Below are 27,409 nucleotides of genomic sequence, written 5' to 3'. Positions count from 1 at the left end.
CTCTTGACAGGTTTGTTGCCTACAGCTGTGCAGCCACAGCTGGCTTTGAAATTTGAAAAATATACATATTTGTAAATGGGCGTAAAGCTGGTTGAAGGAGGAGATGGGGGTGGTGTGGTTTGACTGTAATCACACATAAAAACTCTGACCCCAATTTATTTTTTATTTTTTGGCTGCTCGACGTGGCCTGTGGGATCTTAGTTCCCAGACCAGGGATTGAACCTGTGTTCCGCGTAGTGGAAGTGCGGAGTCTTAACCACAGGATTGCCATGGACGCCCTCTGACCCCCGTTTTTAAAGAAAGCATTTAATTAAAATACGGTCAAAGACAGTTATTGGGAATAAGAAAGTTTTAGACTTTGGGATTCTTGTTTATCTGGGTGAAGGAGTTTTTTGGTCACCACGGAGACGAGAAGAATGGAGGGGAAGTGCTAAAGGATGGATGGCATCTCCTGCCCCCGCTGTGGGGAGGCAACTTGGTCGGAATGGGAGCGGAGAGGTGGAGAATTAAAACTGCCTCTATTTTTTGCCTTGGGGGGAGGCAACTTGGTAACAGTTTTTTGAAGCTGTGAGCTGAGCAGGGATCAGGTTTTGGATTTGTTTCTGCCTTAAACCCTCCCCTTTCTCGGAGCTTCCGTAGGAGGAAGGGAGAGTAGGTTTAGTGCATAGATTAGCTTCGGTTTCCCAGAAGTTTTTTCTTTCCAACTTTTAAAAGATGATTTGCTTCCCTCTGCTAGGACTCACCTTTTCAGAGAGGGCTCCTCAATGCGGTTGTCCAGCCCAGCTCAGAGGGTTGCCGGAGGGACCAGAACACATTCTCGTTTTCAAGGTTAGGGAGTAGCAGGCTTTCAGGGGGGTGAGGATGGGTGGGGAGGGGAGCTCTTTGAGTTTAAGGATGCCCCTTTCCTTCTGTCCTAGGAAGAAGGCCTTTGTTGTTGTTTTCTTTTGCTGTCTTCTTCCAACAGCTTGGAGTAAATACATTGACAGAGCGGCAGGAACCAAACAAATGAACCAGTAAAGAAGTTTGCAGTAGACAGATGAGGCTTTATTTAGGAGGCTGGGTGGTGTTTCTTCGTTTTCACATTGAACCGCTGTTCCTCAGTGCTTCTCCTGGTGCTTGCAAATCAGGAAAAAAAAAAAACAAACCCCCACACACAAGTGGGAGGGGTGGCCTGGCACTTTCCTGGACCGGGGCCGGAAGGAGAGCACGCAGGGCTGTGTGCTGTGAGCAGCCTTCAAATACAACCGTTTGGGGAAGAGCCCTACAGTACCTGGAAAAGCCGGCTGTGTTGTGAGCAGTTGTTTTGAGTTCTGCGGTATAGAACTGCATGTCTAAGAACAGTCACAGGGACATCTCCCCGAAGAGGTATTCCTGAGGATTTCTGCGTAAACAGAACCCTGTTTTCCCAGCAAGCATTATTATATTTTTAGAAACATTTTCTTTCTTGATTGCCCGTCAGTTAGCAAGGCTGCTAGCACTTTCTGTTGGTTTGCCTTCCTGGACAGGTGCTTGGAAGGGTCAGCGGTTCTAGGTTAAAAAAGATACCGAAGGATACTTTCTGTCCGAGGAGGAGTCAATCCCTGCATGGACGCAGTGGGAGGGGACACCCAATCTGTTCCCTCTCCCCACCTTGTGATGAGGAAGGGGAAGTCCTGCTATTCGAATCAGCCGGGAGCTTTTTCCCTCCGGCTCCCTTACCCCCTTCCTTCTGCTCTTCTTTGTCTTTATTTTCTCTCTTTGGACTGATACTGAACTCCTTGTTCCAGCTGATAGCGAACTCCTTGTCCTGTTGGGGAGAGTAATTTCATGGCGGCCAACAGAACCGGTGACTGTAGTTTTTTTTTTTTTTTTTGTGGCATTTAAGGAAACAACTTACAAATAGTTCTTTCTTTAAAGACCGAGCACAGATTTTAAGTGTTCAGAGGGGGAAAACTCTCAAGGTGACTTGTGGTGATCCGCCCCCCACCCCAAAGCTGTGTCCTCGCATCTTCCTCGAGGGTCGCTAATAAGAACTGCTGGCCTAAGTCAGCGTCTTTGAGAATCATTGATTCACTAATTGCTCATAATCACGTCCTGGCTTCCCCCTCCTGCTGGGAACACTTTTGTTTTTCCCTGTTCTGCAAGGAATTGGACGGATTTCTGGAGTGTTTAAGAGCCACCCCATAAAAGCGTTTGGCGTGCCACGGTTGCTCGCCGCGCTTCTCAGAGGTGACGGTGCCTGGGTGTCCGGGCCCATAAACCAGGGGCTGCCAGTGACCTTTCCCAAGGTCACACATCTGATGGAGAGTGGATTCCTCAGCCCACTGTGGGCCTCAACTTAATTTGTTCCTTTCCTAAGGCAAAATGACCTCCCCGTAAACCTGCCCCCCTTCCGCAGAGTGAACAAGCAGAGTTAGGAAGGCGTGTTCTGGGGGTGGGCGGGCAGCGGGCCATGTTGGGAAGAGACTCGGGGCTACTCATTAAAACGCCGAGGTGGGGTGAAGCTCGCCATGAAGTGAGGAGTCCTGCAGGGGAGAACGCAGCCCCAGAGCGGAGCCGATAGAGGGGCCGGCCTGGAGAGACTGAGGAGGCTGCTGAAGCAACATTTCCCTCGGCGTTGGGAATTTAAAGAGGAAAAAAAGAGAAGGCAGCCCCTCCGCTCCATATGCACGGTCTCTGATAGTGTTCTGCAAATACATGGTCTCCAAGCCTCTTCCTTCTGTCCCTTCTTGTCTCCCTCCCTTCCTTCAGGGCTCCTGAGCTTGAAGCCCTGTCCTCCCTGGATGGTGGCTGGCCTGTCGTCTCTTCCGTAAACCCTCTGAGTCCAGCCGGGGGAGGACATTTAAGGATGGGTTTCAGGGAGAGGACCATGGGTGTGTCCGGTCCAGTCCTGACCCGGTTCCTCAGCCCCAGGCTCCTGGGGGTTGATTCTCCCCTGACCGGGTTGGTCACATGCCTCTGTTCTGTACTTGTTAATTAGTGTTTGGGTGTCCAAACACGGGGGAGGGAGCTGGGGCTTCAGCTCCGGGGCCTTTCTGCTCTCCACTGAGGCCTTCAGGACCCCCTCCCTGCCTCGTTAAACCCCTGGAGCTACGTGCACAGCCAGCCCGGTCCTCAGCCCCCCTTTTGTGAGTTGGGTTGTGGGTGGAATTGGTCCCCGTCATCCTGCTCTGCAGAGTCGGTGCACCCATGACCGTGCCCGGAGTGGGAAGAGGGAGAGGACGGTGCTGGGCCAGCTTTCAGGCGGGACAAGGTAGGCCAGACAGAGGTATCAGACTGTCCCCTTCTAGAAACGGCAGTCAGGCTGGGTGTGGGAGAGCGGGCCCAGGGTGAGTGTGGGCTTCTTCCAGCTTCTGCCCGGGTCACGTTTGGCGGAAGAGAGCCGACGTGCTTTGGTAGATAGAGCTTCTCTTAGAGACAATTCTGGGATTGAATCCTGGCTGTGTGACGTGGCCGAGTTACGTGGCCTCTCTGAGCCTGTGTGTGTCGTATGTAAACTGAGAACAAGAGACTTGCCTGGCGTTGTGGGCAGTGACATACGTTCCCCAGAGCACCTAGCGTGATGCCTGGCATTCAGTAGGTGCCTACTCAGTGCCGATGGTCCGGCCAGGCTGGACCCAGCTGTTGTTGTTGGGAAAGACCAGAGCTTGTGCATGGGTTAGACCTTGCATCAGTCGGTTAACTTTGCTGATTTGGATGGACTCGCCAGTGTGCTGTCTGGGCTTCTGGGCCCCAGAAGTTTCGCCGTGCCCTCCTCTCTTCTCTACACAGTCCACCCCTCCATGCGGGGGGCTGCCAAATTAGGGCTGACCTCCCAGGCTACTTGAGAAGGTCGGTCGGAGTCCCAGCTTCTCCTGGGTCCCGCCCTTTTTCTCTGACCCCTGTCTGAGAGGGGCTTTCGCTGGATGCTGAGGGAAGTTCTAACCATGCAGACCCTCTGCATCCAGATGACAGATGGCTCAGTTGGGTTTCTGATTCTTCCTTAATTTAGCGGGGTGGTTGGAGAGGGTGGTGATGCAAGAGGTACATGGAGGTGTGCCTGCTCAGTTGCTTCAGTCGTGTTGGACTCTTTGTGACCCCATGGACTGTAGCCCACTGGGCTCTTCTGTCCATGAGATTTTCCTGGCAAGGTTACCGGAGTAGGTTGCCACGCCCCACTCCAGAGGATCTTCCTGACCCAGGGATCAAACCCGCGTCTCCACTGGGGAAGCCCCAGGAGCAGGAGTAGGGGCCGTGAGAAGATGGTGTGAGCGTGGATGTGTAGTTACTCTCAGCGCTCCAGCCCAGCGTTTCTCAGCCTGGGCCCCTGTGGACATTTTGGGCTGGATAGTGCTTTGGGTGTGGTGGGCTGTGTTGGGCATGTTGTGAGATGCTTCACAGCATCCTTGTCTGCTGCCCACTGGACGCCAGGGGCACCCCTTCCCCAGTTGTGACACCTAAGAATGTCTCCAGGAGACCCTGTCGGATGTCTCCTGGGGGACACACCTCTGGTTGAGAATCAGTGGTCGGTGGGGGAGGGACAAGAGAGGTTTGTATGTGTTGCGAGGGTCTGTGGACCTGCACTGTGAAATATTCATGGAATTCAAGAGCGGAAAGGCGCTCAGGGAAGTCCCTTGGGCCGGGCCGTGACCCAGGCAGCCCTTTCCGTGGTCAAGCGAAAGGGCAGAGAGAAGGCTGCCTCCCCAGGCTGGCCTCTCTGTGGAGCTTTTATGGAGAACTTTTGCAAAGGGACTTTGTACTCGGTTCTCCGTTCTCCCGTGTTTCAGGAGTTTGGTTACAAGCTCGAAGTTTGATCTGCCCTCTTGTCCTCTGTACACACACATTCCTCACTCAGGAGAGGGCCCCTCTGTGTGTACAAAATGGGACTTTTACTTGAATTCATTAAAAAAAAAAAGTTTTGCCTGCCAGGACTCTGCTGTCCTCTCTTCTCCCCTTTTATTCTTCTCTGTTGCCTGTAAGATGAGCCCTGAAGTGGGTGTCTGGTGAGATGGGTTAGCCTGGGATTTTCCTAGGCCCAGATTAAAGGCAAATTATCAAATGGAAGTTGAAAGTTGCTGCTGTGCTTGTAAAAAAGTCAGTTGTGTGCCATAAAATCCATCACAGCTCCCTTGGTGAGAAGGAGGCGGCTGCGAGGTATTTAGTGATGTTAGTTTAGCTTCCAAGGGCTTGGCTGCCATGCTGGAGGAAGGAGCCTGTCGGCACCGGGTGCCACGGTGGTTTCTAGCGTTTGGTCAGCGAGGGAGAGAGAAGCTTGCTGCGTCTGAGCCGTGGGAAGCTCAGAGACGAGACCTGGGTGTTGCCAGCAGGTTGCCAAGCAGTGGCTTTAGATCTTGGATTTGGGGGAACCGGACGGCTTTATGGGCTGCCTGTGGGGCGCGTGATGTCGCAGTGACTTTTGCCTCCTTTTTATTTAGAACAGAAGGCGCCTGTCCAGTGGGTGCGGGGGTCTGCGGATCTGGGCTGGGAGAGGCAGTGTAGCCTGCTGGGTGAAAGTGCAGGTTCGGGGACCAGACCACTTGGCCAGGTATAAAGATGGGACTCTGGTTCAGTTAATTACCTGCTCCCTGCCTCAGTTTTCTTATCTGTAAAATGTATGCGAAGCAGTGCTTTCTGTGGGGTGGTTGGGAGAAATTAATGGAAGGGAAGGGCTGAGCCTAGACCCTGGCGAGGAGTAAGGAACCTCCTCTTGATTATCAGTGGGCATGTTATTCTGGACTGGACAGTCAGCCTTATTCCCGAGGCTTTGTGACAGCGTTTCTCACATTTCACAGTGCAGGACGCTCATGTGGGCCCTGCCCTGGCTGGGTTGAAATCAAGACTGTGGCGGAGGGCCCGGGTGGTGCTAATGTGGTGGGGTTGGGGTGGGGGTCTGCAGAGAACTTTGTGATGCCTTTTTTTTAAAAGATTTGTTTGTTTTCTTTTTGCCTGCCCTAGGTCTCCATGGCTGCTCACGGGCTCTCTCTAGTTGCGGTGGCTGGGGGCTTCTCATGGTGGTGGCCCCCCTTGCGCAGAGCACGGGCCTGAGGGCTTGGTGGTTGCAGCTCGCTGGCCTGGCTGCCCTGAGGCGTGTGGGCTGCCCCTGGCGCAGGGGTTAAATCCGTGTCTCCTGCATTGGCAGGTGGAGTCCTAGCTGCTGGACCACCAGGGAAGCCTGTTGCTCTTTCTTAACGGCAACGTTTTTGAAGGCATGAGGATCCCCAAGGTTACCACCAGCACCTGTCTTCAGCTCGGCTTGCCTGGAAGCAGTTCTGCCCGCCCCAGGTTGCCTAAATTTCGGTGCTGGGTGGGCATGGTGGGTGTAGATGGCTGCAAGCCTGTCCTCTTTGCCCCTGGATCTGTTGAGTCCTCCTGCCTGCACTGTGAGCTTCCCAGGTAGCTCAGTGGTAAAGAATTAGCTCAGTGGTAAAGAATCCGCCTGCCAAGGCAGGAGACTCAGGTTTGATCCCTGGGTCGGGAAAGATTCCCCTGGAGGAGGAAGTGGCAACCCACTCCAGTATCCTTGCCTGGAGAATCCCATGGCAGAGGAGCCTGGTGGGCTGCAGTGCATGGGGTGCCAAAGAGTCGGACACGACTGAGCGACTAAGTGTGCACGCCTGCATTGTCCCAAGGTTGGGCCAGCACTGGTGGCGGTGAGGTCTCAGGGAAACCATCTGCTCTGGCCTTCAACGTGTCCCTGCTTTTGGCTAAGCCGGCACCCCATGCCTGGTTCTCACTTTGCCTGCAGGAGCTGTGGGCCTGTTTCAATGGGTAACTGGTATATGTGTGTGCACACATGCAACAGAAAACATCAAAATGTTTGGGGAGTGTTTAGGGAAAATAGCAAGCAGCAGATTGCCAAGATTCTCTTGTATGTTTCTTTTCCTTGCCTTTTTGCTGTGTACATGTGTGATCGGGATCTTGGAGCATTCTGCAATACAGCTCTGCCTTTTCTTATCCCAACTGTTCTTTCTTACGGTGGAGAGGATACAATTCAGCACCAATAATACTGAGCAATAAATAACCTGGAGAAGATGAATAGCCTTGTGCGGTGGTAAATTAAAGTTGATTTATTGCACATAATATATACAGGTGCTCCTAATGTAATTAAGCAGTGAGGCTTTTAATGCCGCAGAATCTGAAAGAAGACCCAAGAAAATTGGGTCTTAATAAGGCTTATTGAAATAACAGCTAAACACGCTGCTTAGTACCATTAGAGGATGCTGAAAGATGGATCGACTGCTGCTTTTTCTTACGTGCGGAGCTGACGCACCTGGCTTGCCATCAGCAGGGCCCACGCGGCGCGGTTCTCGCTGCCCTGGGCCTGGGTCCTGTCGCGCTGCCTGTACGCTCCGGCCTCGCCCCTCTTAGGACCACCAATCAGGTGGCTGGCTTAGGACCGCCAATCAGGTGGCTGGCTTAGGACCGCCGATCAGGTGGCTGGCCCTTGAACTGACTTCTCCCAAATGGAGGACAAGGTTGCTCAGGGTGGTGGAAGCCAGGACCCTGCCTCGCTAGCACCCGATTCTCAGAACTGAGGCAGGCGGGACAGGGCTGGTAACTGCACAGACTGAGGCCTCCTCCCCGCCGCCATCCAAGCACCGCCCTGGAGATGGAGAGACAGGACTGAAGACGAAGTGCAAGAGCCTCCACGCTCCATGGGGCTGGGAGAATGCTGTGGTGGGGGCGGGGGCAGGAGAACAGAGGAGGAGATGGATCCCTGTGGAGGGGTGCACTTATAGGGACTGGATTGGGGCACCTGAGAGGGCTTCCCTGGTGGCTCAGCTGGTAAAGAATCTGCCTGCAAGGCAGGAGACCTGGGTTCGATCCCTGGGTTGCGAAGATCCCCTGGAGAAGGGAATGGCTACCCACTCCAGTATTCTGGCCTGGAGAATTCCATGGACTGTACAGTCCATCAGGTGGCACAGAGTCAGACAGGACAGAGCAGCTTTCATTTTACTTCACTTTCAGAGCCCAAGAGAGCAGTCAGGCAGCGGCCTCTGGGGAAGGGGGCTGGAGAGTGGGGTCAGGGTTTGGGTGGGAGCGGAGGCTGGACAGCTGGTTTGGGGGCAAGAGCAGGAAGGATGTTGCACTCCGTCCAAGATGCGGAACCTGTACCCGAAGCTAGGCTGGAATCCCTAAGGCTTGTGAACAACAGGAGGACCAGAGTCGTCTTTTAGAAGGGTTTGAGGGAGACCCCTTACTTAAGAGACCAGGGCCTGGACACGAGCAGAGGCCCAGTGAGTATGAAAAGGTGGGGGGTGGGAGTTTGAAGCTCCTGCGGCCTTGGATCTGGTGATCCCGGGGGAGTGGGAGAGGGTCTGGTGTCTGGAGATATGGTGAGTCAGGGCTGATCCAGTGCAGGTGTGAGGACTCCCCTGGGGTGCTCGTCAGGAACAGAGCTGGGGAGTGCCTCGCCCTGGGATCTCCAGCTGCTGGGGTCCCCTGTGTCTGGACCTGTCACTAGATCCTCCAGGGGTGTCATTGGTGAGGTGACCCCAGGTTGCCTTTGGGAGCATTTGAGGCCAGCAATGATGAAAGAGTTAGCCTTTCCTGTAGCCTTTTGGTCAGTTCCCTGTTGGGGCTTAAGATTTTAGGGAAGTGAAGGAGATGCGAATGTACCCTTGTGCTCTGAGAAAGGACCCCCTTCTCGTAGGTGTGCCCCTCTTTATAAAAACCCATCAGCCTACAAAAGCTGTGTCAGGGAGAGAGGTCATTCCCAGTGCCAAAAGTTCCAGAGTAAGAGCCTTTTAGGTAAAGAGCTCGTCTTTTGAACTGAAATGTAGTATGTTCTTTTCTTCGTGGAGGGTCGTGCTTGAGAAACATTTCAACAATTCACTGCTTATCCTCAACGAGATAAAAAAAAAAAATCCATTTACTAGGTCAGCAGTATTGAGCACCTGTGGTTTACAGAGCTGCTCCTGGTGAATCAGGGTGGGGTTTGCTGCAGAGCCCGGGGTGGCAGGTCAGGCTGGGAAGAGGATGACCCAGTGCCCTAACCTTTGGAAGAACCTTCACGTGGCCTGTCCTGCTTCTGGCTTGGAGTATGGAGCCGCCGAGGGGTATGTGCAGAGCTTGGGGGGTTCCTGGCCCCAGGTTGAGAAGAGGGGGTGGTGTGGGGCCAAGGCTGCTGTGCGTCCTGGGCAGTGAGAGCCCGCCTTTGCCTTCCTGCCGCTCCCCCCACCACCACCCAAGCAAGGATATGGCAGTATTCATGGTACCTTGCCATGTTTGATTATCTGCAGAATTAGAAAGGCCTCATGCATCTGATCACAGTTTTTTTTCCCTTAGATGTATATAGCACATTCTCTGACTGTATAGTCAGTACTTTTTTTTTTTAAGGAATGTTCGATATTAGATGTAGATGGATAGGTGATGCGTGTTTACTTTTCCTAAGGATTATTCAGAGAAGCTGAAAACATTTCCATTGTCTGTCTCAAGCGTGTGTATCCATGTCTGGTTCTGTGTCTCCCCAGAGGTGTGGGTAAGGGAGTGGACGGGCCCTACAGACGACCCTCACGAAGGCTTCCTGAGGCAGACTCTCCGCTTTTTATTTATTGTGTTTATTTGGCCACACCAGGTCTTAAGTGGTGTGTGGGAATGTGGGATCTGGTTCCATGACCAGGGATGGAATCTGGGACCCCTGCTTTGGGGGCGTGGAGTCTTAGCCACTGGACCACCAGGGAAGTTCCCTTTTTTTTTAAATTGATTTATAGTTGATTTATAGTGTTGTATTAATTTCTGCTGTATAGCAAAGTGATTCAGTTTTACATGTGTGTGTATATGTGTGTGTGTGTGTGCATGCGCGCCTGTGTGTATATACACACATTCTTTTTACTCTTTTCCATTTTGTTTTCCCCAAACATTGAATACAGTTCCTGTGCTGTCCATAGGGCCTTCCTGTCCATCCATTCTAGGTGTAATGGTTCGCATCCACTGACCACAAGCTCCTAGGCCACCTCCCCGCCCCTTCCCCCTGGGAAACCACAAGTCCGATTGCTGTGTTTGCGAGTGTTTCTGCTTCGTAGGTAGGTTCGTTTGTGTCATATTTTAGATTCCACATATAATGGTATCTGTGGAAGGGGGTAAATACCATAAGTATATGGTGTTTGTCTTTCTTTTTCTGACTTACTTCACTAGGTATGATAATCTCTAGGTCCATCCATATTGCTGCATGTGGAATTGTTTTGTTATTTTTTATGGCTGAGGAGCGTTTCGTGTGCACCACGCCCTCTTTACGCACTCACCTGTTGGGGGACATTTGGGTGTCTCCCTGTCTTGGCTGTTGTGAGCAGCACTGCTGTGCGCTCACCTGTTGGGGGACATTTGGGTGTCTCCGTGTCTCGGCTGTTGTGAGCAGTGCCACTGTGCGCTCACCTGTTGGGGAACATTTGGGTGTCTCCGAGTCTCGGTTGTTGTGAGCAGCGCCGCTGTGCGCTCACCTGTTGGGGGACATTTGGGTGTCCCCGTGTCTTGGCTGTTGTGAGCAGCACTGCTGTGGATGCTGGGGCGCTTGTATCTCTTTGAGTTACGGTTTTCTCTGGGCCTGTGCCCAGGAGTGGGGTTGCTGGGTCACATACTAACTCTGTTTTTAGTTTTTTTGTGGAACTTCCATACTGTTTTCCATAATGGCTGTACCAACTTACATTCCCACTAATGGTGTAGGAGGGTTCCCCTTTCCCCACACCCTCTCCAACATAAATCGTATCAATGTTTTCTTAGGTTAGTCTCCAAAGGCAATAGAAATAAAAGCAAAAATAAACAAATGGGGCCTAATCAAACTTAAAAGCTTTTGCACAGCAAAGAAACCAGAAACAGAACGAAAGGGCAGCCTGTGGAATGGGAGAAAATAACTTGCAAATGATGTGACTGACAAGGGCTTAATTTCCAAAGTCCAAAATATATAAACAGCTCATACAACCCAACTGAAGACTGGGCAGAAGACCTAATTGACACTTCTCCAGAGCACACATTCAGGTGGCCAGTAGGCCTGTGGAGAGATGCTCGACATTGCTAGTTATTAGAGAAATACAGACGAAGACTGCATCTGCACCATCACACACCCGTCAGAACGGCCACCATGCGAAAGTTTGCAAGCAGTACATGCTGCAGATGGGCTTGTTTCTGTTTGATGGATAGAGTGAATCCTAGACTTGGGAGCATCCAGGCCTAACCAGCACGAGATCGAATGACCTTTTTACTCCAGCAAGTGGGGAGGAGGTCGGGGCCTCCTCTCTTGTAAGTCCAGCTTGGATTGTTTGCTCGGTAGAACACTCCAGTTGGGTGCTGTTTGAGCATCTGGCTTTGAGTTTTAAGTACTGGCAGGTGCAGGGGGCTCTGCCAGATGAGTGTTGGGGTGTGTTGTTGGCAAAGGCACGGCTGAGTCTTTTCTCGGATAGCTGGGCTCTCTCGCTGACATCCCCGAGTCTGCCACACTGAGACCAGCTCCGGGGGCTTGTGGTCCTGGGGAAGTGAGCTGGACTGGTAACATCTCAGGGTGCTGCCAGCTGTGGGACGGGCGTGGCCCCCCTTCCCTGCGGCTCGTGGCCCCCTTCAAGGCGGGCCGTCTCATCTTTGGACCGGCGGATGTCGGCCACAAGTCAGTTGACCCCTTCTCTGTGCTCCCGAAGGACTTGGCAACTTGGCTAACAAGGAGATGGTTGTTAGTTCATTTCTTCATTCATTATTCATGCAGCGAGCGGTGATTAGCATTTAGGAATGTGGTTTCTGGGGGTTCGCTGAGTTGTGTTCATTCACGGAACAAACATTTGTTGATCCTGGGCTCTGGGCTGGGCGCAGGGCATGGCGCTGGGGTTACAGTTTTGAGGAAGGGGTCTCCTTGGCCCGTGAATTGCAGTGTTTGAGAAGGCAGGTTATCAGCAGGTGTAGCTGCTACAGCCCACAGGTGAGGGATGCTGAAAGAGGCACAGGACCTGCGAGGGGGGTGGAGGGGGAGAGCTGGGAAGGCTTCACGGGGGGGAGAGACATTGGACTTGGGTCTTGCAGAGTCAACGGGAAAGACTTGGACTGTGGGAAGGTGCTCACCTTTCGGGGCAGACGGGATTCTTGGCATTTTGTTTCCCATGAGGGATGGCCACGTGCCTTCCTGTCCTTCCAGGTCTTCCTCTGCCACTCAGGAATTAACACTGGGGTCCTGCCACCGTGGGGCTTGGTGTGGAGGCTCATGGAGACGGAGAGAGGGTGCAGCGAGTTGCGCAGGTGCCCGTGGCTGAAAAGAAGGCTGACCTCAGAGCCTTGGGCATGTCAAAGATGCACACCCGTGGAGCGCTTTCCACAAACGAGAACCCAGATTCTGGCTCTGCCCCCCAAAGTTGGTCTGCTTTGGCGGCGTCTTGTTTCCTTGACAAACAGGGTAGGTTGAGGTGCGTCACTCAGAGAAGTGGGCTGGACTGGTGTGAAGGTGGGGTGTGCTGTTGGTGCCTTTTTCTGTTGTTCAAACTCTGTTTTTCTTTGTTCTAGCCAGTGTTTTATTACCGATATGAATCGCTGAGGGGCTTGGAGGGAGAGAGGAAAAGGTTTCTGTATAAACAGCTGTCTCGCTGATTCAATCTACAAAGTGGATTTTATAGCGAAAGTATTTGTTCTTGCTTTAAAATGCCAAAACAGCACCGTCATTTCCTCAGCTCAAAGAAGGGTCTTTGAGAATACGGGGCCTTCTCCTGTCACCGACTTCTGTTATGGGGAGGGAATTCCAGAGCACTTTCTTTGAACCAGTCGTTTCTGATAATCTCATGCTCAAGGAGAAAATTTTTCTTTGCAAAGTTTGAGTTACTCGTTTGTGTACCTTCCTCTTTTTGCCCTACCACAAATTGTGGTCCAAAAAAATTATAATTCGCTCTGGTCATCACAGCTGACTACCTGCTTAATGTTTGTGTGTAGATACTTCATTTTCTTTTTTATGCAAGATTTCATCTTTGCATGATCTGAGATAGTTGGTTGCCCTGAGATTATTAATAAATTGAGACGGTTAATGGGGTGTGACTCAGAACATATATTTAAAAACAAGCTGGAATAAGAAATAGGTCTTTTACAAAATTAATTTTTTGTTACGCTCCTGCCTTGAGCCTTTTTGTTTGAAGCCAGCTTGCTTTGTAATGTCCATATATGCCCGATTGCAATTAACATAAATTACTTTTAAATACCAGTTAGTTGCTGTGGAGAGAGGACAGGGCTGTGGCCGCTCGTGGAGGGTTAAGAGGTTTGGTCATTGTCTGGGTTTTTATCTCACTGTAGATCAAATTCTGTTCCTTTGGAGGCTGGCAGATCTGTCAAAGATTGCTTTCTTTGATGATGAGGAGAAGGACAAAGTCTTTGCCCTGAGTGCCAGCACATTTTCTTAGCAAGAGAGAGTAAATAATCATAAAATGTTTGTTTGTTTAAAAACAAGTTAGCCTAAATGCAGTGTGGTTTCCTGGACTGGATCCTGGAAGAAAAAAAGGGTATCAGTGGAAAAACTAGTGCAATCCAAAAAAAGTCTGTAGTTAAAATAGTATTGAACAAATGTTAATTTCTTGGTATGATAAATGTATTGTGGTTTGTGTAAGTTATTAACATTAGAAGAAGCTGGGTAAAGGGTATAGGGGAACTCTAGACTTTTTTTGCATTCCTTAGAGTCATTCTAATGTTATTTCAGAGTAAGTTTTTTTAAAAAGGTGTATTTGGGATATTCCTTTTGGTTTGGTCGAGATTATACTTGGCTTGTGTATTCAGAATTGGCCACTTACAGGGAGGGCAGATTATTTCATACCGCTTTAGAAACTGGGAAAGTTCAGGGAGGCTGTCGCTCCTGACTTGGCCTCCCTTTATGCCGCCCCTCTGCTTCTCCATCCATTGTGGTAGCAAATCCCTCTCTGCTTGCCCACCCTCCTAAAAACTTACGGCCAGCTGATCTTTGCATCTGATTCCTGTGGCATTCATTACCCCCAATGGACAACTGGCATCTTGTGATATTCCGTCCTCCTGGAGTGTATGCGTGTGCACTCAGTCACGTTAGACCCTTTGCGACCCCATGGACTGTAGCCCGCCAGGCTCCTCTGCCCATGGAATTTTCCAGGCAAGAATACCGGAGTGGGTTGCCATTTCCTCCTCCATGGGATCTTCCTGACCCAGGGATTGAACCCCTGTCTCCCGTGTCTCCTGGACTGGCAGGCAGTTTCTTTACCACTGAGCCACCTGGGAGCCCCCCTTCTCCTGGAAGGTGCTGATAACTGGATTTTTTATGCGATCTTGTTCACTCTCATTCTGTGTATTAACTTTTACTTTAGCAACCAGACTGGAAGCTTCCTGAGAACTGGAGATTCGTCTGGCTCTGTTTCTTTTAAAATTCATTTAAAAAGTCTCCCTATTACATAAATAACCAACGTTTGTAATAAAAAATGAAGCATTAGAGAATTCGTAGTGTCCAAGGTAAAGGTACCTAAGAGCTGCCTGTTCTCCAGCTGTTAATGAATTAGAATGTATTCTTCCATATTTTTTCTGTGTGTACTAAAAATATATATTATGATTTACAAGTAAGAGATCCTTTTATACATATCCCTTTGCAGTCTGCCCTTCAGTTAGCAGAATCCCATTTCGTGGCGATGCAGGTGGGCGCCTGTGTCTTTCTCCTGTTTGTGTACTCTTACATTGACTAGCATGCTGCTAGGTGCATTGTAGAACATGCTGCTCCTGTTGTTTAGTCACTAAGTCGTGTCTGACTCTTTTGCAACCCATGGACTGTAGCCGGCCAGGCTCCTCTGTCCATGGAATTTCCCAAGCAAGAATACTGGAGTGGATTGCCATTTCCTTCTCCAGGGGACCTTCCTGACCCAGGGATCGAACCCGCGTCTCCTGCACTGGCAGGCGGATTCTTTACCACTGAGCCACCAGGATCCTAGACATGCGGTAGGTATGCGTTATTATTATTGGTTCTGTTATTATATTAGATCAGGAAGTTGATTCAGAATGTAGTAAATGGTGGGCTTAGAGGAAGAGAGAAGATGGAGGTGGAGGCAGGGGGGTGGTTTACAATATAGCTTTGGTTTTGCTGGGAGAAAGGCATTTTTATCCACCTAATACCTGGGGTCAGTTTCCTTGGACAGCAATAGAATTTCAGGAGCTGGAACTGTGATGAGGTTGGAGACTGGATTGAGACAGGGAGGACTAGAGACTGAACCCCAGATGACTCTTCTCGGGTGAAAGCGGGGATGGTGGTGTAGGGGTGCATTCCTGGGAGTTCAGGGAGGACTTGAGGTGTGGGCGGTGTTCGAGGTGGTGTGTGAATCAGGTGAACCAGATGGGTAGAGAGTAGGGGTGGGGCTGGGGTGGGGCGGTTGGTCCATGGGTAGGACGACATCTGGCCACCAGCACCTTTGGGGACAATAATGATATAGAGAGATGCAGGCAATAGTGATACAGAGAAAATTTTGCTGGATTGAAGGGTGAATTGAGCAGGAAAAGACCAGGCATTTGTATGTCATAAGAGGATGAGCCCTTTGAAGAATTTCTTGAGGAAGGAACTCATTCCACTGGTGATGCCCCAGAAGGAACCTCTGTGTACCTCGGACCTGGGCCCTAGGAAGTCTCAGGATGCTCTGTTTTTTTTTTCCTCTGGAAGAGGGATGTCGGTGCCGAATGCTCACCACTGGGATCTTCCTTCTTAGGTAAAACATCCTGGAAGCGCTCTCTGTGCTGTTACAAGCCCAGTTAGCAAGTGCTGTGGTTGCAGAGATTTTTCTAGCACAGATCTTGCTTTGCAGTCTGAATAGAATTGGGGTTTTTGGTTTTGTGTCCCCTAGATAGAATTTTGACTTGACTCAGGGAAAAAGGGTGGTAGTCAGTACTGAGAGCCCTTAACATGTATAGATTCTAGAGAGAACAAGAGGTTCCAGAGGAAAACCAGTTGTTTGGAGAGGAGAGGCCTTGAGTTTACCCTCAGCCCCGCCCCCGCCCCAGACCCCGCATAGAATGTTGCATAGATAGAAAAACATGTGACATGCCCGAGTCAAGTATGAACACCAATAAAACAGTAACCTACGTAGTCACCACGTGGCTGTGAACTGCAATATGATTCCCAGCCCCCTTCGCCTCCCTGTGTGTTCTCCCCAGTTCGAAGCCCCCATGCACCCACCCTATGAGGCTGGCTTCTTTCCAGCCTTGAAGAATACTTTCTGGTGTTTGTGGTGTCCAGCTTGCCGTCTGCCCGGGCTGTCCTGCTGATGCCTTGTAGCTGCGGTTCACTGGGACCACACTTTGTCTTTTCTCCTTTTAATGGACATTCCAGTTCTTGATTTGTTTTGTCTGCTCAAACTGTGCATATGAATATCCTTGCGCATATCCTTGTGCACACTTCCTGATATATGTATGCGCGAGTTTATCAGAGTAGACTCAAATGGCTGAGTCATACAGTCTGAATAGCTTAGGTTTGCTAGAAGCTGTGTTTGAAGATCTCCTTCTTGGGACTTCCCTGGTGGTCCAGTGGCTAAGACTTCTGTGCTCCCAGTGCAGAGGACCTAGATTTGATCCCTGGTCAGGGAACTAGATCCCACATACCTCAGCTAAAAGATCCTGCATGCTGCAACTAGGACCTGTTACAGTCAAATAAATAACTATTAAAAAAAGACCTCCTCCTTGCCATTTTTGTACTCTAGGAGTAGTTGGAGTGGTAGGAGTTTTCATTGCCCTGGATTCTCACCAACAGTTGTTATTGTCGGACTTTTTAATTGTTGCCAGTTTTGTGGTGTCTCATTGTGTGTGTGTGTGTAATTTATTTTTGGCTGTGCTGGATCATTGTAGCTCGTCTCTGGTTGTGGTGAGCAGAGGCTCCTCTCCAGCTCCGGTGCTCAGGCTTATGGTGGTGGCTTCTCTTGTGGGCATGGCTCTCGGGTGTGCGGGCTCGGGAGTTGTGGTTCCCGGGCTCCAGAGCACAGGCTCAGTGATCATGGCACACGGGCTTAGTCACTCTGCAGCATGTGGGATCTTCCTGGACCAGGGATCGAACCTGTGTCTCCTGCACTGGCAGGCAGATCCTTACTGACTGAGGCACTAGGGAAGCCCTTGTGGGTTTTATTTGCATTTCCCCGGTCAATAAGGAGGTTGAGCATCAGGCTCGTTTTTCAGGGAAAGGACTTTGGACTCTAGAACATACTTCTCATTGAGGGACACAAAACCCGTTGCTTTGGTAGGAGGCATCTTCCCTGGTGCTGTTTTCCTGCTTTGGGATGGAGCCAGAGGTGTTTTTCTTTTGTGCTGGGAGAATTTGGGGAGCATCTTTTTAACTTGCCACACTTTTCTGGGGGTTTATATATTGTGTTTGGAGCATCTAGATGATGCCTGGTCCTGTTGACCCTTTGTTTTCTAAAAGGCCCCGAGAATGACAGCAAGCCTGCCTTTTCCTCCTTTGATGGGAGTATCCTGTTCCTTTTAATGTAAACAGGCAGATAAACGAGAGTCCAGGCAGGGTCCCCAGGGTGTGTGGTGGTGGCTGTGGGGAGGCGCTGGGGACAGCCCCAGACGAGCATCCGGGACGGGATGGGGCCTGGCCGGTGAGCTGGTGAGGAAGAGAGGGAGAGATCACGCACTCGTAGTGTGGCGAGCAGAGGGAAGAGGGCCAGGTTCCCAGCAGGGGTTGGGGGGTGGGGGAGTCAGAGGTCCTGGAGGGGCTGGGCAGGATGCTGGAGTCCAGGAGCTGGGTATTCACGCAGTGGTTCCCAGATCCGTGCTGGGGACCCATTGGCCAGCGAGGATCCTGCATGCGTGAGGCTAGTCTGTTTTACTACGTGTTCAGCTGAGAGCTTTCATGTGAAAATAGACCTTTGATGTTCTGGAGAATGAGAAAGAAAATCTGCTTTCACACCTGGGGAAGAGAAGCTGCCTATGGAAAAAAAAATGTTCTGTTACGAAAGAATGGAATTGCAAGGCTCCACATCTGCTGGGTTGGTTGTTCTAGAAACCCCATGAGGAGAAACGCAGGACAAAATACAGGCTTTCGGTCTCCAGTGAAAGCATGTTTAGAGAGCCTGTGTTAAGGGGGAAGGAAGTTGGAGGCTAATGTTGTGTTTATATTTTGAATATTGCTATGTATCATAAACCTTACCTGTGCTTATGGACAGGGTCTGGGAGAGAACAGGGAAAAGTAGTGTTAGTTGATTTGTTTGTTTGGTGGGATAGTATTTTTAACAAATTCTTGTAGTAGTAGTATTGTATAAGTAAAAGTCTTTACTGAAAATGAGCCTGGACTCTGCAATCTGTTATTTGGTCACACCATTCTGAATGCCTCTAAACGTGCATTTAGTTATCGAGTTCCTGGTGTGACAGGCACCTTGAGGAAGATGACCCTAGTTCCTGTCTTCAAGAAGTTCACAGACTGTAGTGGGATCCTGGGGTGTCAGTACCCCAGGGCTAAGCAATGGCTAACTCGAGGGGGAGGTGTCATGCAGGTGGCGCCCGCTGGCCATTGTGGTCCCAGTGGGGGGAGTGTAGGCTCCCGCTGGGGGCTCCAGGGGGACCTCTCAGAGGAGGTGGGCTGGGGGGAGCTCCTGAAGGGATGGCGGGTCTGACTAAATGGAAGGAAGGAGGAGGGCAGGCAGAAGCGGGAGAGGCCGTTATGGTCTGCGGCCCCTCAGGATGAGGGGCGAGTGTTAGGGCTGCATCCCAGCTCCCGCCTGGGAGCCCAGCGCTTGTCTCACCTCGGAGGCTGTTGCTGGCAGATGAGGAAACCTTTGGGCCCTCTCCTGAGGAAAACGGTTCCACGCAAAGGCACGGCCGCCACCAGAGGCCCCCACACAGAGGTCTTTGCCTTCAGTTTCAGAGAACTCACTGCAGCTCATTTTAGGGGTCCTGGTCCAGAGTAGCAAACATGCATTGAGCGCCTACTGTGCGCTGGGTATTTTGTGGGACGTTGGGGATATGGCAGGAATCAGCCTGCCGGGGCTTGGCCCTCAGGGAGCTTCGGGTCTGATGGGAAGGTGAGACCCTGGGGGCAACGACAGCAAAGTTGTTCCTAGGGGGAAGACTGGGTGTTCGCCACAGCTCTAGAAGGGCTTCCTCAGCTGGGACTCAGGGCCGTGATCTGGTGCAGAATTGCAGAGGGCGCCCTGGGCCCTGTGAACGTGCAGAGGCCCTTCTCACTGTTTGCAGGGTCTTGCAGAAAGCCAGGGGTCTCTGGGGCCTCCGGCGTTGAGGAGAAGCGCAGGAGCGGTATTGTTTTCTGGGCCTTTGTCCTTAGCAACACGTGTTCACCTGGAGCCGGTGTGCATTCTTCTCCCAAACAGACAGCTTTCAGGAGGATTAATAAATTAACCTCCTGGGAAAAGAACCCGCTTGAGCGCCAGCACCACCCTTAGCAGCCCGCCCAGCCAGTGACTTGGCTGATGGAGCCCCACGCCTGTTGACGATGGTGCGTGGCTGCCGATGAGGTCTGGGCCTCAGATGCCGGGCCCTCCTCGTGGTTGGCACGTGGCTAGGTTCTGGAAGGGGGAGGGCGGCCAGTGTGGAGAGGGCCCCCAGCACGGCCCTGGAAGGAGGCAGTCCTGTTTTACGGAAGAGGAAGCTGGCACACAGGTTAAGACTGATGCGCTCGAATCAGAGCTACATTCCGTGGAGGCCAGGATTCTTCTGCCTCCCTGCCATTTGGTGGCCTTCTCTTGATCCCAGGTCTTCATGAACAGGTATCATGAACCCATATGGTGTGTGAAAGGCTCTCTGTGAACCCTTACTTGCAGTGGGAAAGCATTTCCAAGCCTCTGCCGCCATCTGTATTGAGAGAGGATGTGGTGTCGCTGGTGTATTAATAGAAGGTCTAGATGCATCTGTCCATTCACCATTCAGCCGATAGTTACTGAACGTCTGCCAAATGAGTAAAACCGACGGTCCTGACCTGGCTTTCTGTCCAGCCGTCCTCGTGGAGGAGCGAGCAGCCTGGCTTCCCTGGCAGTTCAGATGGTGAAGAATCTGCCTGCAGGGCAGCCGTCCTGGGTTGAAGAGGTTGCCTGGAGAAGGGAATGGCTCTGCACTCCGGTATTCTCGCCTGGAGAATTCCATGGACAGAGGAGCCTGGCGGGGCTCCATGGGGTCACACAGAGTTGGACACGACTGAGTGACTAACACACACCCTTGATCCCAGGTCTTTATGGATAGGTAGCACAAACCCACATGGCACGTGAAAGTCTCTCTGTGAACGCTCACTTCCAGCGGAAAGCATTTCCAAGCCTCTGCGCCATCTGTATTGAGAGAGGATGTGGTGTCGCTGGTCTGTTAGTAGGAAGGTCTGGGTGCACCCATCCATTCACCATATATTTACTGAACGTCTGCTGAGTGCATGGAACCGATGGTCCCCACCGGCTTTCCGTCCGGCCGGCCATCTACGTGGAGGAGAGAGCAGCCTGCTCCTGCCTTCCCCTGGGTGGGGTGGGGCGGTGCTGGGGAGCCAGAGGCCCCTGGGGAGGCTGGGTTAGGGCCCACATGTTCCCCTGCCTGATGAGGAAGAGTGATCGCTTGCCTCTTGCACTTGACTCTGCCTGTCCCTGTCCACCCGCAGGCCTTCTGGGGCTTGGAGTTCACTGCCGCCCGCAGAGGAGAGCCCTTCGTGCCTGCTAATGAGACAGAGAGAGTGATTTCCCACTGAGAGCTGCTCGTTAAAAAGTTAGCTTCTTCCGCGGTTTCACCAAATAGATGACCTTGTGGGGACTGAATAATAAAATGTAGCCCTTGCCGCCTCCCTCCCCAGCCTGCTGTCTCCCGGTGCTCAGCTGTAGATCCCAGAGCTCTGGTCCTCAGAGGAGGCTGGAAGATTTTAAGTGGGACTTGGCCATCTGTCCTCAGTGGATGGCGAGCAGGGAGATTCTGTTGACCTCGTGTGTTTCCGAGAATTTGGGGCACCTGGTCATCGCTAGGTGCACACTCCCCTCCTGCTTTTTTTGCTCCTTGCTGTTCAGGGGCTCCGCTGCCAGCCTTAAGAGTCTTTGGTGTGTACCACTGTGAGTCACTTTATGAAAAGCTGGTGTGAGGATACTCCTCATAGCATCTTAGGGAGCAGACTGATGGACTAAGTTATTGTTGGAGCCTCCTTTAACTAGGGAGTCCCTGGTACGTTTTATATGAGGAATAAGTCTTTGATAAGTAAATTTACATAGTTTCTGAGGAACATTCTGAACTTCTGATGCCTGTGTATTTCTTAAATCTTCCAACATTTCCTAAATCCTGTCGTCAGGTTTCTTCTCTGTATTTCCTTAACGCTCCGTATACCGTGTCCCCCCCCAACTCTGCCCCAGTGATGGTTACTGTTATATGTCAACTCGGCTAGGCTGTCTGTGGCGCTCAGTTGTCTGGTCAAACACTAATCTAGATACCACAGTGAAGGAATCTGGAGATAGGTTAACCTTGCCATCAGTTGACTTTGACTAACTCAGATTACCCTCTGTAATGTGGAGGTGGGCCTGATCTTATCGGCTGATGGTCATGAGAGCAGAGACTGAGGTTTCTGGTACAACAGGAAGTTGTACCTCAGACAGTACAGAGAAAACTCTCTATGGGTTTCCAGGCTACTGGTCTTCCCTGTAGACTTCGGACTTAACACGGCAACACCGATTCTTAACCTGAATTTCCAGTCTTCTGGGCTGTGCAGTGAATTTCAGACTTGCCTCCTCCCCTAATGGTGAGCCAGTTTCTTGAAATAAATACCCCTTCCTTCGTCTCTGTCTGTCTCTCTCTCATATCGTATGTATCTCCTGTTGATGGTTTCTCTGGAGAATCCTGACGAACCCACCTGCTATCGTAATAACTGCTTGCTTAATTGTCTTTTTCTCCCTGTTGGACCGTAGGTGACGTGGGAGTGGAGACAGTGTCTGTCTTGCTCTCTGCTCTGTATCGAGTGCCTTCCATCGAGCCTGACACACAGGAGATGGTCAGTAAACATATGAGGAATGAGTGACTGCATCTGTGTTTACCGAGAGGCTTTGCCTCTGTGGTCAAGCAGGCCTGAGTTGCAGTTCAGGCTCCACAGGGATCACAGGTTCCTCATTGGTTGTGAGAACTAACTGGGTCGATGTGCTGGGCTTCTGGTGGTCGCAAACCAGAGGAAACGGAACAGGAATACCCATTACTATTACACATCGCCCCCTGGCCCCCATCGCCATCATTTCCCAAGGTTGTTTCAGAGATTCAGTGAGATAACGGATGTAGAATTCCTAGTACATAATGGAGGGTCATAAGTGCTGGTTCTGTTCTAAGTACCAAACTTTTTCATGTGCATATTTTCATTAAATTTAATTTCTGCTTAAATCCTATGATGCAGTTTTAATTGCCCCATATTAACGGTGAGGAAGCTGAAGCTCAGTGACTTAACACAGAATTCAGTAGCAAACATTTCTTGTGTGCCTACTTAGTGGCTGGGATTCAGCCTCGTGTGGGACCAAGCCCAGCTCCCGTCCTCTTTCGTCTCGGCACGTTGCTCTGGGAGGCCTGTGTCCTTTTGGGCCCTGGTCTTCCTCGTCTCCTGCCATTTCATTGCCACTCTCTTTTGCTTGGTATGGAAGGCCCATACTCCCTGTAGCTCCATGGGCTCAGGTGGCCCCAGACTGTGAAGTGGGTTGTTTGTCTTACAAAAGGTCCTTTATAAAAAGTTGCTTGCTGGGAGTGGGAATATGGATTCCTGTGGAAACAGCATAAAAGATAATGCTTTAGTTTTTAGGGCAGCCTGTGAAGGCTGGAAGATGACTGTCCTTTTGAGTCTTCTTCCTGACCCTCGGCTAGTTTGAAGGATGGATTGGGTTCCAGTGGGTGTGTGATGGGGGATTGGTGGAGGAGACATCAACTCGTCCAGCCAGCTGCAGAGTAGTCTGATGGGGTGAAGACGGCTCTCAGACTCAGGGAGCTCCTTGGGCTTGGCACAGATAAGGCTGCACACTCCTTGGCTTTCCTCTTCTTCCTTGGTGTGGCCCCGGGGGCTCGGCCTGCTTCCTGCTCCTCTGACACCACCACTGCCTTATCCCTGGAGTTTCTCTTCCAAGCTGGGCTCCTCGGGAGGGTACACCTTCCTACCCCACTTCCATGCTGTCCTGAGGATGCACCCTTCTCCCTGATTGGTGTTATCAGTCACTGCCAGCTCCAGTGGGAGGAAATTTCAGCGATGGCAGAGGCCCAGCTCCTCATTTGTTGTGAGAACTAAATGAGGTGATGTGCCTGATTTCTGATGGTTGCAATGGGAGTAGACCAAACAGCAATAGCGATTACTGTTAGGGATCCCCGCCACTCCCCATCATCATCGTTCTCCAGTGGCTTCAAAGATTCAGTGAGATAATGGATATGACGTTCCTAGTACATAAGAGAGGGTCACAGAGGTTACAGCTTGGCTCTCCTGTTGGTCCCAGGGTCCCACTGAGGAAACTGATGCTTGGAGTGGAGTGAGATGACTTGTCCAAGGTCACAGGCTCTCACCTCACAGGTTTCCCACTTGGAGGGCTGCCGGTATTCTCATCACGGTGGCGACATCACACCTTCGTCTCTTAGCCTGTGTGATCCTGCAGGCTGGGTCGGAGTCTTCTGGGGACTGTCAACCCAGGTTTTCCATGGATTGGAGAAAGCCTTTGAAAAGATTTGTTAATTTCATTTATTTTGTTGTTTTTTTTTAATTGTTAATAAGTTAAAATGCACTGCACAGAGAGTCTTGTTTTGTTCTGTTTTTAACATTTGTTTGGCCGCACCGAGTCTCAGTTGCGGCACTTGGGACCTTTGCTGTGTCACGCAGGACCTTCCGTTGGGGCACGCAGACACTCCAGCTGGGGCCTGCGGGCTCCAGAGCACGTGAACCTCAGTGGTTGCGGCACACAGGGTCTCTAGTTGTGCAGCCTGGACTCGAGCACAAGGGCTCAGGAGTCGGGTGTGAGGGCTCAGATGCTCTGAGGATGTGGGATCTTAATTCCCTGACCAGGAACATAACCCACGTCCCTTGCATTGCAAGGCAGAGTCTTCAGCTCTGGACCACTGGGGAAGTCCACACAGAGACTCTTGGAACATAAGCATGTCTGGAGACTATCTGGTCTACTGGGCTTAATGATCAGAGGGAATTTTAGCCTCAAGTTTGGGGCTAAGGAAGTTGGAGGTGCATCTTTCTTTCCCGCGAGCTGGAAGCTGTGTTCCGAGCGAGGCCCTCCTGTTCCTTGGATCGTGCTTCCCCAGTGCCAGTTTATTCTGAAATTGCTTTGGGCTTTCTGACAGCTCACATTCCTCTCTGCTTCCAGTCAGCTTCCAGGACGGGCTGGTGGAGGAAGTGGCTTCAAACCCTTGTCAGCCACCTGTTTCAGATCCCTACTGTGGGGAAAGGTGTATAATAAAACTTGAATATATGTGGGGGGAATTTGCCCAGGTCATGTGTGTCTGTGTGCGGTTTTGCAAGAAAAGTATAAGCTGTAAATATGAGGAAATGTTTGCACAAATAAATGAGGATTTAGTCACTGTGACTGGATCATCTCTAAGGGGAAGAAATTCCTTCTCAGAAAAGCAGGTGTCAGTTCCAGATGGTCACGTGTTGGTTACCTGCGAGCCGAGCTCAGGACGGAGGGTAGGGAGCTGGGGGTGAGGGGGTGGGGGGGTTGCCAGTAACTGCCAGAGCCCAGGCCGAGGAAGTCACGACTCAGTGGCAGAAGGGTTCTTGAGCCGGAGCTGAGTGCTCTTTGTGCAGACTCGGGAGCAGTCTGGCCTGTGAGACGTGGGTGGTAGGTCTCGGTCCTCTGGGCTTCAGCCTCTGACCTGGCAGACTGTGGTCATGGGGGCGAGATGCATCCTCCGTGGAGTTGGCCCCCAGGGCGGTCGGCACATGACTTGTCTTCCAGAAAGGCTCAGTGGCGGGGCACCGGGAGTGACCTCAGGCCTGTGAGCAGAGCCCAGCGGGAAGGCGGGGCCTCTGCAGAACCTGTCCTCTTGTATCTGAGCTACAGGAAGGAATTGAGTTTTCTCCCGGGTGAAGTGCTGCGGTCAGACTTCTTCAGCGGGCCTCGCTCCGTCTACCGGCGCAGTGGGGATGTTATTGTTATTTGGGGCAGGCAGTATGCTCTCTTATGAACATTTAAATTTCACCATTAAAACAATGAGCTCAAGTATACGTGCCCCTGTGTTCAGATTTTTTAAATAAAAGGGCAGACAGCTCTAAGGGTGCAGTGTGTTTAACATTGTGCAATGTATTCAACAATTAGAGAAGATCTAGGGGGTGGTATAACTACACCTTTATACACTCAGCAGCGCGAGTACAGGGAGGCACAGGCCCTATGATTGGAGGAAAACCCACCATTCAGGACTGAACAGAGGTCCTTGGCGATGGGGCTATTATTAATGAGCGCCCCACCCTGGGTGCTGTGCAAATCGAGGCCAGATAAGGAGCGACCCCCAGAACCTCTGTAGGTGAAGAGAGGACGTGTCAGACCTGAGTTCAGGTCTGTTCTTGCTTCTTAATTACCCGGGGACGCTGGGCACGTTGCTTGTTTTTTCTCAGCCTCCATTTTCTTAGCAGTGTACAAGGAATATAAGTGTTTTTTTTTTTTTTAAAGTGTTCATTTGGCTGTTCCGGGTCTTAGTTGCGGTGTACAGGATGTCAATCTTGGTCGCAACACGCAGAATCTTTAGTTGTGGCATGAGGGATCTGGCTCCCTGATCAGGGGTGGAACCCGGCCCCCTGCAGTGGGAGGGTGGGGTCTTAGCCACTCCAAGTCCCAGAATGTAAGTCCTTGAATGAAATGGTGAAACCTCCTTGACGGTGTTGCTGTGAGGGTTGGGTGAGTTTCCGTGTGGCATGTGTCAGCCTGCTTCACTGCCCAGAACGCGGTAGATGCTCAGTAAGTGGTGGCCCTCCTGACTGTTGTCGTGCCGTTGTGGTGGTTGGCGGTCTGTAGGAGGGCTTTCGGAGAAGGCAGTGGCACCCACTCCAGTACTCTTGCCTGGAAAATCCCATGGACGGAGGGGCCCGGTGGGCTGCCGTCTGTGGAGTCGCGCAGAGTCGGACACGACTGAAGCCACTTAGCAGCAGCAGCAGCAGCAGCAGGGCTTTGGCCATTGAGACCAGTTGTGGGCATGTCTGGGGTTTCGCTGGTGGCTCAGACAGTAAAGAATCCACCTGCTATGCAGGAGACCTGGGTTCAATTCCTGGGTCAGGAAAATCCCCTGGAGAAGGGAATAGCTACCCACTGCAGTATTGTTGCTTGGAGAGTCCCATGGACAGAGGACTGGTGGGCTACAGTCCATCATGTCTGCAGTGACATCTGAGCAAATGAGAAAGCGGTGCTGGGCCCCTGAACAGCTTGGGGACGGACGTGCTTCTTAGCCTGGAGCAGGGTTCCCTGGATTTTGAAATTCTACTTTGTGAATGATAAGAAGCAGTCAGCAGCTGCACATACAATAAGAGACTCATCGCTCTTCTAGAAGGTTCTAGGAAATCCCTAAAAGGGATCTGATTATTTAGGATTGGTGGTGAAATGCCCTTGGCTCAGGAGAGCTGGGAAGGCAAGAGGAGCGAATTCAATCCGCTGTGTTATCTTAGAGCTCTGCTTTCTGGGGAGACAGGCTCCTGTCTGGACGGGTGACTGGTGAGGTCAGAGGGCTGTGGAGCACAGTGGTAGCATGGTGGATGCTCATAAGTGGTGGCCCTTGTGGCTGTGATCATCGCTGTTGTGGTGGTTGGTGGTCTGCAGGAAATCAACTGTAGGAGGGCTTTGGCCTTTCTGCCCTTTCTGCTGGTGGGGAGACAGCCGCCGGGGGTGGTGGGGGGCTGATGTTGGTGTCAGAGGGTCCTGAGAGCACCCTGTCTCGTAGCACCAAACCATGCTCTTTCATAGTTTCTTGGAACCTGAAGGCAACTTTGCAAGCAAGAAAGTGCCTTAAATCCAAAGCCTGTGTCAGATTGCGTAGCAGTTCCTGCCTACCCTCTACACCTCCTTCCCAATTTTTCTTTTCTCGACCACCAGGTGGAGGAAATCTGGTGTGGGTGTGCTTGAGGGGCTCAGGCTGGTCGTGGGTCTCTGGAGTCAAGGCCTTGGGCTCTCGGGGAGGCTCAGGTTGGGAGGGGGGCTCCCCTAGGGAGGCTTCTGACAAGGGATCAAACGCTAAGCTGGAGTTTCAAGGCTGGCAGCCCCATAACCTTCAAAAGAGCAGCCGCTGCAGTCCTCAGAGTAGAAATTGACCCTAAATAGAAGTGACCCTTTATGTTTCAGATTCCACGTAAAAAGGAAAAGAAAATTTCCACGACAGTGCCGGGGCTTTCTTTACAGGCTTGGAAGGCCCCGGGACTTTTAACTTGACTCTCTACACTTTGAACGTGAAGGATTTCTGAATCTTGCATTCATATGAATCCACGGCCTTGTTTGGGACCGTTCTCTCAAACACAGGTTTCCAGGCCCACCTTAATGCCCAAGGCGGGTAAGATTCCTTTGTCGGTGTCTCAGACCTCCTTTAGGGCTGCCATGACGTTCAA

General features: G+C 51.4%; 1 protein-coding gene across 6 annotated transcripts in view; it reads left to right on the top strand.

Annotated features, from left to right (window-relative positions):
- Positions 1-27,409, top strand: part of MSI2 (musashi RNA binding protein 2) — a 402,629-nt gene that overhangs the window by 28,291 nt on the left and 346,929 nt on the right. For 3 of the 6 annotated variants that reach the window (XM_055577549.1, XM_055577548.1, XM_055577550.1), the window contains one exon: positions 14,770-14,859. The exons of the other annotated variants lie outside the window; for them this stretch is intronic. In XM_055577549.1, coding sequence (XP_055433524.1) covers positions 14,770-14,859 — 90 coding nt within the window. The remainder of the gene's footprint in view (positions 1-14,769; positions 14,860-27,409) is intronic. 6 annotated transcript variants of the gene reach the window in all.

The sequence above is a fragment of the Bubalus kerabau genome, chromosome 4, assembly GCF_029407905.1.
Source record: "Bubalus kerabau isolate K-KA32 ecotype Philippines breed swamp buffalo chromosome 4, PCC_UOA_SB_1v2, whole genome shotgun sequence".
NCBI lineage: Eukaryota > Metazoa > Chordata > Mammalia > Artiodactyla > Bovidae > Bubalus > Bubalus kerabau.
The sequence above is the reverse complement of the archived record's forward strand: the minus strand, read 5'-3'. Positions and strand labels throughout refer to the sequence as shown.